Source organism: Solanum stenotomum, chromosome 9 (assembly GCF_019186545.1).
Source record: "Solanum stenotomum isolate F172 chromosome 9, ASM1918654v1, whole genome shotgun sequence".
In the NCBI taxonomy this organism is placed as follows: domain Eukaryota; kingdom Viridiplantae; phylum Streptophyta; class Magnoliopsida; order Solanales; family Solanaceae; genus Solanum; species Solanum stenotomum.
In genome coordinates this window covers 14618349-14634468 of record NC_064290.1, presented here as the reverse complement: position 1 = coordinate 14634468, position 16120 = coordinate 14618349, and the positions used below count along the sequence as shown (strand labels likewise).

At 32.7% G+C, this 16120-nt stretch overlaps 2 protein-coding genes across 2 annotated transcripts; one reads left to right on the top strand and one right to left on the bottom strand.

Annotated features, from left to right (window-relative positions):
* Nucleotides 1-705: 705 nt before the first annotated feature.
* On the top strand, nucleotides 706-12822 carry LOC125876399 (respiratory burst oxidase homolog protein E). The gene is made up of 15 exons (XM_049557584.1): nucleotides 706-734; nucleotides 5744-6420; nucleotides 6558-6717; nucleotides 7161-7209; nucleotides 7486-7599; nucleotides 8255-8680; nucleotides 8756-9139; nucleotides 9221-9316; nucleotides 10128-10243; nucleotides 10323-10493; nucleotides 10575-10728; nucleotides 10821-11009; nucleotides 11145-11273; nucleotides 11514-11592; nucleotides 12431-12822. Exons 2-15 carry the CDS (start codon nucleotides 5754-5756, stop codon nucleotides 12538-12540), a joined length of 2844 nt encoding a protein of 947 aa, XP_049413541.1. The 5' UTR covers nucleotides 706-734; nucleotides 5744-5753; the 3' UTR covers nucleotides 12541-12822.
* A 451-nt stretch (nucleotides 12823-13273) lies between these two features.
* On the bottom strand, nucleotides 13274-14632 carry LOC125876410 (uncharacterized). Its single transcript, XM_049557596.1, has 2 exons — nucleotides 14372-14632; nucleotides 13274-13541 (listed from the first exon to the last, which is right to left on the bottom strand). Exons 1-2 carry the CDS (start codon nucleotides 14539-14541, stop codon nucleotides 13409-13411), a joined length of 303 nt encoding a protein of 100 aa, XP_049413553.1. The 5' UTR covers nucleotides 14542-14632; the 3' UTR covers nucleotides 13274-13408.
* Nucleotides 14633-16120: the final 1488 nt, after the last annotated feature.

Sequence of the window (16120 nt, the reverse complement as noted above, 5' to 3'; positions counted from 1 at the left end):
CAACCTCACAATCAAAAACCAACCGTTGAACCAGTGAGCCATCCAATCATTTGTGATCATGGGTTCCTTTATTTAATATTTACTATATTTTAAAAATTATACAAATAATATATCGAATTTTGTCGAATGACCCATTTTTTACCCTTAAATTCGCCTCTGATGATATGAACATCAAAGGCCGATAAAGTATCATTTTTCACCTTTCCAATGGGCACAATACCTCCTTTCAACATCCAAATCCTCCTCAATAGTTATCATGTTCACATTGGCATTCCCATGTTTAGGCAGAGGGTTGTTGTTCACGTTTGGCTGAGGTCCAATAAGTTGAATTGCTCCTCTACTTATGTTTTTTAATACTTCTAACTACTAATAACGAGTTAAATTAAGATGCATGTTCTTAATTTCATATAAATTTAACTGTATCGTTTTTTTAATAAACATGAAACATTTTTCATATTTTGCTTCTTAATGAACATAACCTAAAGCAAAAAAAAAAACGATGTGGATGTATCTTGGTCTCTAATTGATGTGGTGTACCAACAGTAGAATTGTAGTACGTTTTGGTAAACTTTCTAGAAGGAAAGTACACAGCACGACCTTTAGCCGTAAGTTTGCTACGCATTTTATTCACAACTATTTAGATCATGATCATGGTTCTCTCATTGTTACCCTTCAAGTCGAAGGCCATATTATTATCGTTCAACCATTAAGCCTGCGTGACGAATTACAACCAGGTAATAAGCTAGCTATGACTAATTAATTACTATGTGTGATTTATTTTTGTTTGTTGTCCAGTACTTATATTTTGGATAACGTCGCTTCTAAAGGCTCGAATCTAAGATCTCTAGTTAAGATCTAAGACTAAATAAAGGGATTCTATCCATTATCTAAATCGTAATTCTTGATGGTGTAATATATGAATGTTGTTGTTTTTTTCATATATATTTTAAGGATAAGATATGATATTAAAACATAGACGTATAGATTCTAAATTAGAAAATATAATAAATTATTTTACTAGTTATAAAGGATTGTTGAATACTTCATGATCCTTCACGAGAAATGGTATTCAAAGATCTTAATTCGTATCTCTGAAAAACACATTTTGGGCAAGGAAAAGAAGAGGTATTAAATCAGAAGCTGTCATAATAAGGTCAGATAAATACATATATATTTATAAATACATCTAAATAAATAGTTATATCGAATCATAATAATTAGTTGTAGTACAAAAAGCTTTTAATTATAAGAAGGATTGGGTAGCATTAACAAAGAGTGGGAGACACGGATATATACCAAAGCTGGATGATAATTTATTGTTAGTTTTTAGTCTAAATATATGATTGGCTATGGCTAGCTATGATATTAGTATTAGTATTTTAGTATAAATAAATGCTTAAAAGTTAGCATAGTCGTCGGATCATACTTTAAAAAACATTATATAGGTTGGTAGACATAGTTTTCAAAAAAGGAGTTTCCTAGTAATTGATCGTTTGATTTAACTAATTATTAATGGTGCCAACGATTTAAATTTGGTGTATCAAACTAAGGTTTTGATAATTTCAACAGGACACGCAATTATTTGGAGAAGAAAAAATGTTATTAGTGCACATAAGGAATTAGTTAAATCAAAGAAATTTTTGAAGAAACATAAAAGTGCACATGTATAGAGTAATGTTACTCTTACAATAAATATACTTCTCCGTCCCATTTTACTTTATCTATGTTTTAGCTCAAAAAAATTATTTCAGCATAATTATTATTTTAATAATTCAAAATTAAAGTTCACAATTATTTCCAATTATATCAGGAAAAATTATCTAACTTTATGAACTAGCTAGGAAAAAATATATGAATCTTGTATTTTTTTTATAGGCATGAAAAGAATTATAAGTTAAAATGGGATGGAAGGAATATATAGCTAGTTGTGAGATATGAAAAAATTAAGTAGCAGAAGAAATGATATAACGATTCTGCTAGTCTGACTAAATTCCTTAACTTTATGTAATAACAAAAATCTAACTACATTCCTTGATTTGATAAACAGATTAAAATATATATGTGTTCTTTTTTTAAGTGTAACAATTACTATTATTTGGTTAATTTATGCAGTTGGCCACTTAGGGTAGAAGTAACTTTTTTACTTTATTAGGACAACGTGGTTAGGAGATTTTATTTATTTTTTCCACCCTGGTTAGGAGAATGTAAAATATAAAATAATGTTGGAGACGATCTTCGTAATTAGTCAAACTTGTGGTTGTAAATTAGATGAACGCAAACGGCGTGGCTTAGGGAGTGTTGGGTAGGGAGGAAAAATTGTTTTCTAATTTTTTTCATGGCTGTTGGTTTTTGGAAAATAGTTTTTTTTGAAAAATAAGTTACTTAAAAAAAGAAAAAATAACCTTTGGAAGCATGAAAAACAAGTTTTACAAATGATATTTCACATGATTTATCATCTCCATCCTTCAACACACTTTATCTTCACTCATACCTCTGATTACCCACTAGCTAACCGTTATTTCCTTCCTTCATAATATTTATCTAGCTTATATACAAATTTTTTTAGAATAATATTTTTGGATTACATACCAATACAAAAGAAAAAATAACACTAACTCATTTTTCTAGAAAACATTTTCCATACTACCGACCCTTATTGTTCTAGTAGTCCTTATATTTTCAAGTTCCTATTATTTCATTTTTTTAAAATCCAGCTTGTTTTATGTTCCCCTTGTTCTTATTACCATCTGTTTAGGTTTAAACAAGTACATAAAACTTAAAAGCCACAAAAAGCCAATCAATCATCATGTACTCTTTTTTGTGTTTGGTTTTAGTGAGAAAGTTGTTAGATCTAAAAGATGTTCAAAAACTTTTATACATGGAAATGTTTATTACAGCTATAAGCTAAGTCGTGAAAAAAGTTATCGGAGCTAGGAGGAAAAGAAATAATCTTAATCCGAATCCTTTTTATTCTTCTTTTTAACAAACACATATGAGAAGAATTATTTTTTTCAATAATTGATGTTCATAAGAACAATAATATTAGCTCTGAGGTGGGAGGGGGGAGGGGGGGTTCCGACGTTATTGTCGACAAATTATTAGTAAAACTAATACCAACCAAACTTTTGGTATATATTATGATTTATGGGTACGAAATCTCAGTCCCTCTATTAAAACATGAAACAAAGAAACATTTTAAATCAAGATAGAAATCCCCCAAAAAAAACAAAATTTTAAAAATACCAAATTGAAGAATATAAAAAATATGGAAAAGGGATTAACGAATGTTTGGAACATGGAAAGAAAGAGAGTTGGAGGAAAGGTCACTAAGTAAACCGGTAAATGAGATGTTTTCACTAATTTGACTTTAATTAAAAATTATCTAACTTATAGTTAGGCTGTTCCTTTTTAGCTTTTCTCTCCCTATACCAAAAACAATGTCTTAAATTAGTACTTAATTATTACTCCTTTTTTCGTCTTATTTTAATAGTCGTTTTTAGCTTTAAAAAATAGTATTTCAAAATAGTTGTTATTTTAGAAATTCAAATTTAAGATTAATAATTGTTTTCAATTATTTCTTTAATATTAAAGAAATAATTATTTTTAATATTGGTCAGTTCTAGAAAAAACTTTTAATGAAAAAAACAACTTAATAAATTAAAGCTTATATTTATTATTAATTTTAATAGGAGAAAAAATTTTAAGCGACAATTAAAATAGGACTGAGAAAATAGTAATAAGAAGGTGGCGTTTTTAGTTTGAACACATTCCTTAACAAATCTATTCATATTTAGAAAGTAGTAAGTATTATTTTACTGCCTTATCCTTGATTAAATAGTTTTTTTTTTATTTCAAAATAAGTGGTATTTTTACTTTTTCATTGTATTTTAAATAAGCACAGTTTCACATAATCAAAAAGGCACTAATGTATGTACTGTTATTTTCATCAATAAATAAAACTACATGATAAGTTTTTTAAAAAAAGACATTAGCAATATTTTTTCAATTTTATCTTTATTAAAATAAAGAAAAATTTATATAATCAAAATATGTCTAAAGATTGAGCTACATTTTTTTCAAGATATTTATTAAGGATAAGTTAGTTAAAATATATCTTATTTTATGGGAATGAATAGTTTTCTTAAGTATAGATGCATCACTTATTTTGAAACAGATGAAATACATATTTAATATAGTTTATGGATTTAGATAAAAATCCACACATCTAAACAAAGATAAAATGACAAAAAAATTATATCCTATTAAATATATGAAATTAATATGAAAAGATAAAAACATTACTTAATATATATGAATAATGGAGTATTAGGTAGAGTTTCTTATTCCAGCTCAATTACAAGATAAATATACTTAAGTATAATAGAGAATTTAATTAAGTTCCTCCCATCCCCCAACCCCATGTGGCGCAACATATGCCGTAGTTTCAGCTGAAGTCTTCTTCGAATTATCCTTAGGCGGCTTCACCATTTTATAATTTGCACAATAACAGAATAAATTTAACTTGAATAGAGTAACAAACTATATATTATAAGTACCATTTATTATAGATCGTATATATTACTGTGATATTGATTAGATTCTTATATAAAAATTAACCTGTAATAAAATAAGACATTTAATTAAGAATTTATGATGATCTTAGTTAAAAGACAAGTCCAAGAATTGAAATTTGTAAGGTGAAGGAAAAGAGATGCAATTTGTTACTTTTGTTGTCTCAAATTATTTATTGTGGTTTTTAAAAGTAATTATTTCAAATTATTTATCATTTAAAAAATTCATTAAAAATTAATAATATTTTTTTTATTTTATCCATAATACTTAGTTATTATTCTTGAAAACTACAAACACATAAATAATAACACGTAAATAGAATTCTATACCAAATTTAGAGACATTATATTTTAAAGATATAAATAAAATAATCAAAAATTTCTTTACATAACATTTTGTTGAAATGCATATAAAAAAAATATGACAGATAATTTGATGCGGGGAATATTATTATATCATAGAGAGCAACATCTATTTTTATTGTGAGAGACGTGTAATTCTATGGGCGTAATCAAATGAGGTAACATTGTCCCAAGTAAACGTTTCACCTACTTGGTTAAATTCGCATGTCGTGTTCAAATAAGTAGCCAACCACGTAAATTACATTTTCATCTTAAATTCTTAATTAAAATAGCAATATCATTAGTAGAAAACCATAATGCTTAATAAGAATTAACCAAGTATATCTTAATAAATTAAGAAAATGGTAGATACGTAGTGGGTATTATGTTAGGAATGTACAACGATAGTTTACCAGTAATTTCTCATAAAATAGTTCTCTTTTTAGTGAGTAATAAATAATAATATATTAGTAGTACAATTTAGTTATATTATTAAGTTGGAAGCTATTCTTTATAGAGTTTTTCTTAAACAAACCCCAACTACTCTCTTCTTTCCTCTTCTCTTTCTCTCTCTATCATTTTTTCTACATGGAACCAATGTGAAATTGAAATTGAAATTGAGAGAGAGTCTGGAGGCAAAGCGTTGAAATCGTGTTCAGAGATCGGTTGAGAGGTGTTTGTTTTAACAACATTCCGGAACGAACCGTGTGATCTAAGCTTTTTTCTTTTCTCTCTTGTTAAATTTAAGCTTTAAATTAAAGAAATATAGTTTGCATTGCAAGAAATAATTAAGGGAGATTTCGGTGTTACTTACTTGTCGATCTTTTCAGAAGAAAGAAAATGCAGTTGAAATCATTTCTGAGGTCATCATCATTGGACAGCTGCAGCTCAAAACGATCCAGTTATAGTAGGAATTTTGACTTACCGGAGGATATAGTGGTGCCGGCGGAGAAGTTGGATACCGGCGGGGAGTATGTCGGAGGAGCAATGTTACCGATTTTTCTCAATGATTTGAGGAGAAACAACGATAATGATTTAGTGGAAGTTACGCTTGAATTGGATGATAATTCAATTGTTTTGTGTAGCGTAGCACCAACACCATCACACATTAATGATGAAGGTAGTGAAGAAGGAGAAGAGGAAGCACCGCCCAACGGATTTCTGGCTCGTAGTGCATCGGCGGCCTCCAAACTCCGCCGGAAATTCTCGTGGATCCGATCGCCGTCGGTGATGTCACGGACATCGGCGGCAGCATCAGAAGTCTCCGATGATAATTTTCAGCTTCACCATACAACAAACACCTTATCTGCACGAGAGGAGATGAAATCGAAATTGAAACTAGTAAGAAGTAAATCAACGGCTCAGCGTGCGCTTGGTGGATTGAGATTTATAAGCAAAACAACTGGCGAATCTGACACAAATGTGCTATGGAAAAAAGTGGAGGCGCGGTTTCATGCTTTGGCCAAAGACGGATTACTTGCTAGAGAAGATTTTGGTGAATGCATTGGTACATTCAAAGTTCTCAATTCATCATGTAAACCATATGAATGCCATCTGCTATTTTTTTTTTGTAAAATCATGCATGAAATTAGTTTTAACTGAGATGCAATAGTATATTTTATATACTGAACGGTGCATGTGCAGGAATGGTGGATTCGAAAGAATTTGCAGTTGGGGTTTTCGATGCGTTGATACGGCGGCGGCGTCAAAAAGCGGCAAAGATAACCAAAATTGAGCTTCATGATTTTTGGTTACAGATTTCTGACCAAAGTTTTGATGCTAGGCTTCAGATTTTCTTTGACATGTGGGTTCTCTTTAATTTCCACTTTGTTCGAAAGCATGCATTATTATTAATCTCAATTCTCAACACGGAAAAGCAACTCTTTTTTGTCCTATATCTGAAATAAGAATTAAAGTTATAAACTAACACGATAAAGACATATCAGTGTGCTTAAACTATTATACCATGTTAATCAGTTATGATTGGTCCACTTCTTTGTTTTACGTAAAAAAAAATAAAAAATCATTGTGGTGTAATTTATCTCCTCGTGAATGATTTTGGAGAGGGCTAAACTTGAATTTTGACTCGCTTTCCTTATAGATATAGCACATCAAATCCAATATATTTTGATTTTTGATTTTGACCGCTTCATCGAGGATTGAATATATCATATTACTCGATATAATTTGTTAGTATTTCATATATACTCGTCTTAATATTTTACTTGATAATGATATTACATGTAGGGCGGATAGCAACGGAGATGGAAAAATCACGAGAGATGAAGTTCAAGAGGTAAGATTATCATGGGTTAACTACTGAACAATAAAACTGAAATAAGGTTAGAATTTAAAGTCAAACCATATTCTATTTGTGCAAAATCCATTAGGGGCATCTTCAATAATTCGAAAAAAGCATTAGTTTCGTGTTTAGTTATTAATAATACTACTTTATAGTATTGTGAAATAGAATAAAATACGTTAATGGCGGAGGAATATTTAATAGTAATATAGTTTTCCCTCAAAGATTAATTTGTTATGGTATTCGCTTTATATTTTGTTCTTCCAACAGCTAATCATGCTGAGTGCTTCGGCAAATAAGTTGTCCAAGTTGAAGGAACGTGCAGCCGAGTATGCTTCTTTAATTATGGAGGAACTAGATCCTGAATGTCTTGGTTACATTGAGGTAACATTATCTTCTAACTTATTTTAACAAGTCACTTACCATTTTTATCTTAAAATTTATCATATGAAATTATCTTGTTTACGTGACATTATATTATAAATATCTTCTTACACGGCAATTTATAAAGTAAAACTTATCTGATTATTTACAACCAAATTACCAAACCTAGATTTGATCAATTATACGTTTCTTTTTTAGTAGCTATCTTGTCTATACCACGACTTGTACATATCTGGACCCACAAACTTCTTTTTTCTCCTTTATTTTATTCTAAATAAGTGTTTAGCACGAACTTCTTTTAGTCGACTACGTCCAAGTCAAAACATAGGGAATCCTCGCACTGTATTTGGACTTTGGGGGACCACAAGAGCGTTGTTGAAGAAAACACTAAACATTATCTCAAAAATATTTATACATAATTTCAACAAACACTAAAAATGTAAAGTAAAACGATAGGGGCGAAAGACGTAGACAATCATTCCTAAAGGACATGTAATTATATTTTTATAACTATTGAAATATCATGTGATGTTTTAAAAAAACCGCAAACTCTAAGGACACTTCTAATATTTGTCAAAAGTCACTTCAATCTGAAAATTGGAGTAGTTTAATTGGTTTGGCAAAACGACTTGATATATTCTCTTTTCCTTTACAGTTATGGCAGTTGGAAACGCTTCTTCTGCAAAGGGACAATTACATGACCTACAGCAGACCCTTAAGCACAACAAGTGTTGGATGGGGTCAAAATTTAGGAACTCTTAATAAGACCAAGAACCTAGTAAAGAGAGCAAGCTATGCATTCAAATGCCTTGTATTAGATAACTGGCAAAGAGGCTGGATTCTTTTGCTATGGGTGATGATTATGGCTGGACTTTTCACCTGGAAATTCTTGCAGTATAGACGAAGAGCAGCATTTCAAGTTATGGGTTACTGCTTGGCAACTGCTAAAGGAGCTGCAGAGACTCTCAAGCTCAACATGGCACTTATTCTTCTACCAGTTTGTCGAAACATTTTAACTTGGCTACGATCTACTAGGGCAAAGCTCCTCTTTCCTTTTGATGATAATATCAATTTTCACAAGGTAAACTACACCCGAACAGAGAGTATATTGTTCACCTTCCGAGAAATTTTTTTGACAATGTTGTTTCGACTGCAGATTATTGCATATGCTATTGGAGTTGGAATCTTGCTTCACGCAGTGAACCATTTAGCGTGTGATTTTCCTCGTCTGATTAACTCATCTCCTGAAAAGTTTGCACTGATTGCTTCTGATTTTGACAACGTGAAGCCCACTTTCAAAAGTCTATTGACTGGTATTGAAGGCGTCACTGGCATTGCTATGGTGATTTTGATGGCAATTGTCTTCACACTAGCAACAAGCAGCTTCAGGAGAAATGTATTGAAGCTACCACCTCCTTTCAGTCGATTAACAGGCTTCAATGCATTTTGGTACTCTCATCACCTTCTAGCAGTGGTCTATGTACTACTACTGGTACATGGAACATTTGTATTCTTGGTTCACCAATGGTGGCAGAAAACAGTAAGGGCATAGATAGAACACCAAATTGCTTTATATAAACTAAACATGGAGTATGCTGACAATTTATTTCCCATATTGCAGACATGGATGTACATCTCCATGCCGTTGCTCCTCTATGTAGCAGAGAGGAGTTTGAGAACATGCCGATCAGAACACTACGCAGCAAAAATTTTGAAGGTGACTTGCTTTATCAATCTACTTTTCCATCTATAGAGAAATTAGACTCCTTTTCCGCATACTAATAAGCTGCAATCAACACCTGCTTCTAGCCTCCCTCTACACCCCTCAATAATTCAACAAGCACTGAGGTTCACACATATAGACAGATGAAACCATCCAAACACCACCACAAAACCATATATTCAATCAGCTACTTCCCTAAGAAGAAGAGTTTCTCTTATTCCATGACATACGTCCACTATGTAACATCGTAAACATGACCATCGAGCACCAACATAAATCAATCAAATACTCGCGCTCCAACCACCAGCACCCCAAAAATTTTTAGAACCTTCCGATATGGAACTAACTCAAGTGTGAATATTTACCATTAGCTAACTCAAAGTCAAGAGATAGAGGGGAAAAAAGGGTAGCCTGGTGCACTAAGCTCCAACTATGATAGGGTCCGGGGAAGTGCCGGACCACAAGGGTCTATTGTACGTATCCTTACCTTGTATTTCTGCAAGAAGTTGTTTCCACAGCTCGAAATTGTGACTCCTGGTCACGCGGAGGCAACTTTACTAGTTATGCCAAGGCTACCCTTAACATAAATAAAGTCAATGACTTATGGTAGTCTTTTTCTCTAAGTATTTAATTGCATTCCCTACATTCCTAGAGATGATATAAGCATCTGGTTCCTACAGCCTCCACCCCCAAGACAGTAGTAAAGAAACAAATAAAACATACTGAGATAAACATGGTAGCAGGGAGAGAAGGAAAGGAACAAAACAGGAAACCAATGAAGATGGTTTTTCTTTGATCCTTACAGGTTTCTGTACTTCCAGGAGATGTCTTTAGCCTTACCATGTCAAAGCCTAATAGTTTCAAATACAAGAGCGGGCAGTACATATTCCTGCAGTGCCCAACAATCTCCTCATTTGAATGGTAAGTGCAGTGTTTCTGCATTTAAGTCAATCATGCCTCGACCAACAGCTATTTAACATATATCTTGATGCTTCTCCAGGCATCCATTTTCTATAACATCAGCACCAGGAGATGACTACCTCAGTGTTCACATTCGCATGGTAGGTGATTGGACCAATGAACTTAAGCGGGTATTCACAGAGGATGATAGTTCAGCATGTGAAATAGGGCGGGCTAAGTTTAGAGAACGTGGAAATGTTGATCAAAGAGGGTAACTTCCTTTGTGTGATTTTTAAACAGTCAAACATATCAAGATTTCCTTATTAAGTCTGAAGGACTTGTAATGACGCAGTTTACCTCGATTGCTTGTTGATGGACCATACGGTGCCCCAGCACAGGACTATCAAAATTATGATGTCTTGCTCCTCGTGGGACTAGGTATTGGAGCTACGCCTTTTATAAGTATCCTAAAAGATCTATTGAACAATTCAAGATCAGAAGAACTGGTACAAATCTTACTTCAAGTTAATTTGGAACTAACCAGGTAGAATGTTAAAAGCCCCAACTTACAGTCTCTTTGCCTGTGATTCTACCTTAGGATTCGACTACCGAAACCAGCGCTTCGGATGACAGCTGGACAAGTCTTGCCTCTTCAAGCATGGCATCAACTGGAAAAAAGAAATCACTAAGGACAAAAAGTGCACATTTTTATTGGGTTACCAGAGAACCAGGATCCTTTGAGTGGTTTAAAGGGGTGATGAATGAAGTGGCTGAGATGGATCACAAAGTAATGTACAGAAATTTGTTACAGGATATCTTTAAGTGCCCACCCCTCCACCCTTTATCATCTTATCAAGTATTCTGCTATGATATATTAGTAACTGACCCAGCTATACATTTTCTGATGATTTAAATGAAACAGGGTCTGATAGAGATGCACAATTATCTTACAAGTGTTTATGAAGAGGGTGATGCCAGGTCAACTCTCATCACCATGGTCCAGGCGCTCAACCATGCAAAACATGGTGTTGACATCCTGTCCGGCACTCAGGTATAATCCATCAATACTCTCAACCAAGCCTTCTTGAAGAGAAATGGAAAAGAAATATAATGAAGTAAGGAATTTTAGCTTAGCTCAATGAGCGCCATGTTCTAGCTAGAAAAAAGCTTTATTATTCAAAAGCTACTTAATTTCATGAAAAGTTTTCAACCACAACAAGGATTAGAGAGAAGCAAACTAGAGGTGAACTATACTCCACCCCCAGTACTAATTAAACTAATTCTACTGCAGGTAAGGACACATTTTGCAAGGCCCAACTGGAAGGAAGTATTCAACAAAATTGCTTCAAAACATCCATATTCCACAGTAGGTAAAAAATTCCTACAACCTAAACTTTAATAAACTGTAAGCACATGTGGTTTCGAAGAAGTATTGTGTCATACCTATTTGTAACCTCTCACTTCTACAATATGTCCAAACCTCCTGCCAGCGGAAATTATCACATAATAGAGGTGAAGGAAGAAATTAAATATGTATAATCAAACACATGAAACATGAAGCAGAACATAATGATGCAGCAACATTACCAATTATAAGAATGGCATGCTTTTTGACTAGATGAAGATAGAAAATATAGCTCTAAAGTACGTTTGCATGATGAAGCTCGTTTGGATTGGCTTAAAAAAAGTAGCTTTTAAGTCAAAAATAAAAAGTCAAACTGAAATGACTTTTAAGTTGAAAAAATAAAAAGTAGGGGGAGACCTACTTTTGGTTTCTGACATATTTTAAGTCATTTTTTACCTTGTCAAACACTTCGTAACTTATTTTAAGTCATTTTTGACTTATTTTAAGTTATTTTTTATATTTGCAAAACACTTCCAGAAGTCAAAAACTGACTTAAAAGTAGGTTTGACCAACTTTTAAGCCAATCCAAACACCCTCGTAGTACGGCTTTATAAATCTTAATTTGTCTTTCGAAGGAACCTAAAAGAGTGTAACAAATGAGATGAAAATGTGTTCTTTAAACTTCAGAAAGGAAAAAAAAACTCAAACTTCATGGCAATGACCATTTAAAGGAAGAAGCCTCCAACAGAGCACTTCCCTGATAGCATTTTGCATTTTCAACAGAAGAGGGGAGGGAAAAAAGAACTAAAAGGAACAAGATATTTAATAGATTGGTTAACAAGACAGTTCTATGTGATACACAGGAGTCTTCTACTGCGGGTTGCCTGCCTTGGCAAAGGAATTGAAGAAGCTATCACAAGAATTGACTTACAAGACATCCACACGATTTGAGTTCCACAAAGAGTACTTTTGAAATAGCAAATTTAGCAAATAAGCGACACGGTATTCTTTATTTTTCTTTTCATTTTTTGTAATTGTCCATATGATTAAGAGGAACGAATGTACCACTACACACTCATCCAGAGAAATGTAAATGCATATATTATACGAGTTACAATAGAGAAAGAAGTCAAAATAGTGAGTTCTATCTATAGGAGAATGTAATTATTTGTCCTTTGGGGATCTCCACAAAAAGATTTTTCTACTGACGCAAGAAAGCAATCATGTTTGTCGTTACAGTGTCAAATACATACAGCCAATATTGTTACTATGCACCTATGTGTAGGCCGTAGGGTGTGAAGAATGGTATATGACATCCTCAGTGCATTTGTAAATTTACCACTAAGCTGCAAGTGTGAGGATGAAGAGGAGAATTAAAGAAAATGAGGCAAGAGAATGAAGTAATAAGGAAAAGAAAACGAAGGTGGTATGATGTTGCTTTATGAGCACCGAGAAAATGACAAATCAAGCTATTACAAGGCAGTTATACCTATCAAGTTTCCTGAGCAGTGATAGAAAAGATTATTTTCGTACTCCAAGATAAATAAACTGTCTCATGTATTTGTTTCTATCTTCTTCTTTTTTTATGTTGTCAAAAAAGGTCCAATGATATATCAGATATTACAGATGGAAGAGGGCCGTCAATAAAGAATACTGAAGAAAGTCGATAAATTCTTTTTGTATCAAACACTGGGAAACAATGAAATAAATACAATTCAGTGCTTATGCAGCAAAAACCCATAAAAGACTTCTGTATATCATGGCCAGAAAAAGTACAATGTGATACGATACCTACATGGAAAATGAAATTACAATCAGAAACTGGAAGTATCCAAAACTTGTTAGTCCTTCAATCCCTTGAGAAATTTGGAAGCCCATCGGCGTACACGACGCTTCAGTGTATAACCGACAAATATTCCAGCAACAAAACAAATGGCACAGAGCTTTGAGCAAGTCCACAGTGATACTGCTTGTCTACAATAGAAGATGTACAGCTTTACCATGAGAGTGTCACCAATTTCCATTAGTCACATTTCTCCCAACAAGGAACTAAAGAAATCCAACAAGGATACTATTACTAACAAAAGCTATGATGTACTTAGGTTGGGTTTCAAATAAAATAGATTTAAAAGTTCAGCACCAAAAATGTGGAGCTGACCATCAGAAGTGGTAGCTGGTGATAATACTAGATGAAAATGCACAGATCCTCAATCTCGATTCCTAGTCTAGGTACACTTTTCTACCATATAAACACACGTACTTAATGATTAAAGACCTTATGTCAAGCTATCTCATTACCGGTCTGATAAAAACTATTCTATCTATTTGGATACTCATTTGACCCCTTCTCTCATACATATCACGGATACTACGATTATCAAGCAACTCAAAAACTTACATTTATTTTTCTGCAACAATACTAAGATCCATGAACAACAATACAAAAATCTAGAACAAGGTTCTTAGAGTTCTTCGACCGACTTCTGCACCATTTAAGTTCAGATATCTTAGACTACACTTGGCAAAACTAGGAAGGTTTCTATGAGTTCATCCCCAAAAAAAGTAAGGGAACCAAACTACAAGCCCCTAATCTTGAATGACATGACAATTCACAACATACAATCATTATTCCCCAAAAGCCACAATCGTAATGGATCAAATTGAGTTGAAAAAGGAAAAGGGTCATGTGTCACACCTAGTAATTAGACTGTTATGATCGGCAAAGGTCAAATTATTGTAAAAAAAAAAAAAAGTAAAATAAGCGCAGGTAAAGAGCAAGCTAAGAAACTAAAGGGAAAAATAACCTGGAAGATCGAGTAAGCAAAAGCTGTGATTGATCAGCCGACGAAACAGAAGCAGCAGAAGCAAAAGATTTACTGGGTACTTTTTCAAGAGCAGAAGAAATGGAACTGAAACTGCCATTTGGATCAGCCTGAGACATGGCACTACGAAAAGCCTTCTGTATTCCCTCCATACTGGAAATTGGCTACCGATTAGGGTTTTACGAATTTTGACTGTTATTATAGTCCCTCCTTTTCTTCTTCTTTTTCGAGGTTTACATGTCCTTCCCCTTTTTATGTACTGCAACTAGGCTATTCACCTTACGTTAAAAAATCAAATTTAATGGCAATTTAAATTAAATTGATTTAAAAAGTTAATATTTTGTTTGATTTGGATAAGTTTGATTTTAAATTTTAAACATTAATACTATTTGATTTGGGTTTTAATTTTATTTAAAAAATCACAAAATAATCAAATTGAATCGATATATATATATAAATTGAGGAAATTTCATAAATAGCCACTAAAAATAATTTAATTAGGCTTCATAGTTATAGTTTGCTAATTACGATTCGGAGCTACATATTAGAGGGAGGAGAGAGGCGAGCCAGATTGGAGAGGGAGGAGAGAAGTGAGGCAGATTGGGAGAGGGAGGGAGAGAGGCGAGCGAGAGAGTGTAGAGAGGTGAATTGTATTTGTATATCTGGTGCGAGATTAGAAGAGGGAGGAGAGAGGTGAGCGAGGGAGGTCAGAGAGTGGAGAGATGCGAATAGTATTTGTATATTTGTCATATAATTATATATGTACAATTTATAGTTGTATATGTATAAGAGAAGAGAGATGCGTGAGAGGAAGAGTGGAGAGAGGCACACGTAATTATAGCTAAAAAGAAGTTGTGAGTGGTAATTAATTCAAACTATTGTTATGTTAGCTAATTAACTAGTATATGTTTGTCTATGTGCGTAATTTGTCCTAAATTTTATCATTATTTATATATCATTCATAAATAAAATAGAAATATTTTGTTAAATTATAATTAACTTAAATATTTAACTTTACCATTTTTCAAGTCTCACACTTAAATTTTATCCCAATTATTAAAGGAAAATTGTGCATTATAGCAAACTATTAATTCAAATAAATGTTATAGCTACAGTTTCATTTAATTCTAATTCGTAGCAAACACTTTGTCATTCAAAGAATCTCGCTAGTCATTCTAGAATCTCGTTCGCCTCTCTCACTTTATACAAACACAAATGTATAAACAATGTTTGTATAAAGCGAGAGAGAACTGTATATACAAATGTAAGTACATATATTTTCGTCTTATACACTTATAATTATACACATATAGATCTTCCCCTGCCCAGTCTCTTTTTCATTTCTCTCTTTCCCGCTTTATACAAACACAAATTATACAAATTACAATGTATAATTTGTGTTATATAAAGCGAGAGAGAGATTTGATATACAAATGTTTTAATTTGATTTAATTGTATACAAATTCAAATTTTATGCAGATATACAAACACAATCATTGATACATATACATAGTAGTTACATATATACAATTATCTAACCAACATACATAGACAATCACTGCGCTTTAATACAAAAGAGATGCCTGCCTACGATTTGTACAAACTAGATGCTCCATAGCAAACTATAGTTGTTATGGAGCGCAAATAGCAAAATTATAGCTATAGAGTGCCAATATGATTTTTATGTTTACTATTCTTAAAATTTTCTCAATATTAAAACCTTTAGTCCAA

Bases quoted from the DNA above. Each gene is read 5' to 3' on its own strand.
- LOC125876399 (XM_049557584.1), top strand. From the start codon at position 5,754: ATGCAGTTGAAATCATTTCTGAGGTCATCATCATTGGACAGCTGCAGC. The intron at 11,010-11,144 runs GTAATGTACAGA...TAAATGAAACAG, and splicing joins TGGCTGAGATGGATCACAAA to GGTCTGATAGAGATGCACAA. The intron at 11,593-12,430 runs GTAAAAAATTCC...TGTGATACACAG, and splicing joins ACATCCATATTCCACAGTAG to GAGTCTTCTACTGCGGGTTG.
- LOC125876410 (XM_049557596.1), bottom strand. From the start codon at position 14,541: ATGGAGGGAATACAGAAGGCTTTTCGTAGTGCCATGTCTCAGGCTGAT. The intron at 13,542-14,371 runs GTTATTTTTCCC...CTTCTATTGTAG, and splicing joins TTGCTTACTCGATCTTCCAG to ACAAGCAGTATCACTGTGGA.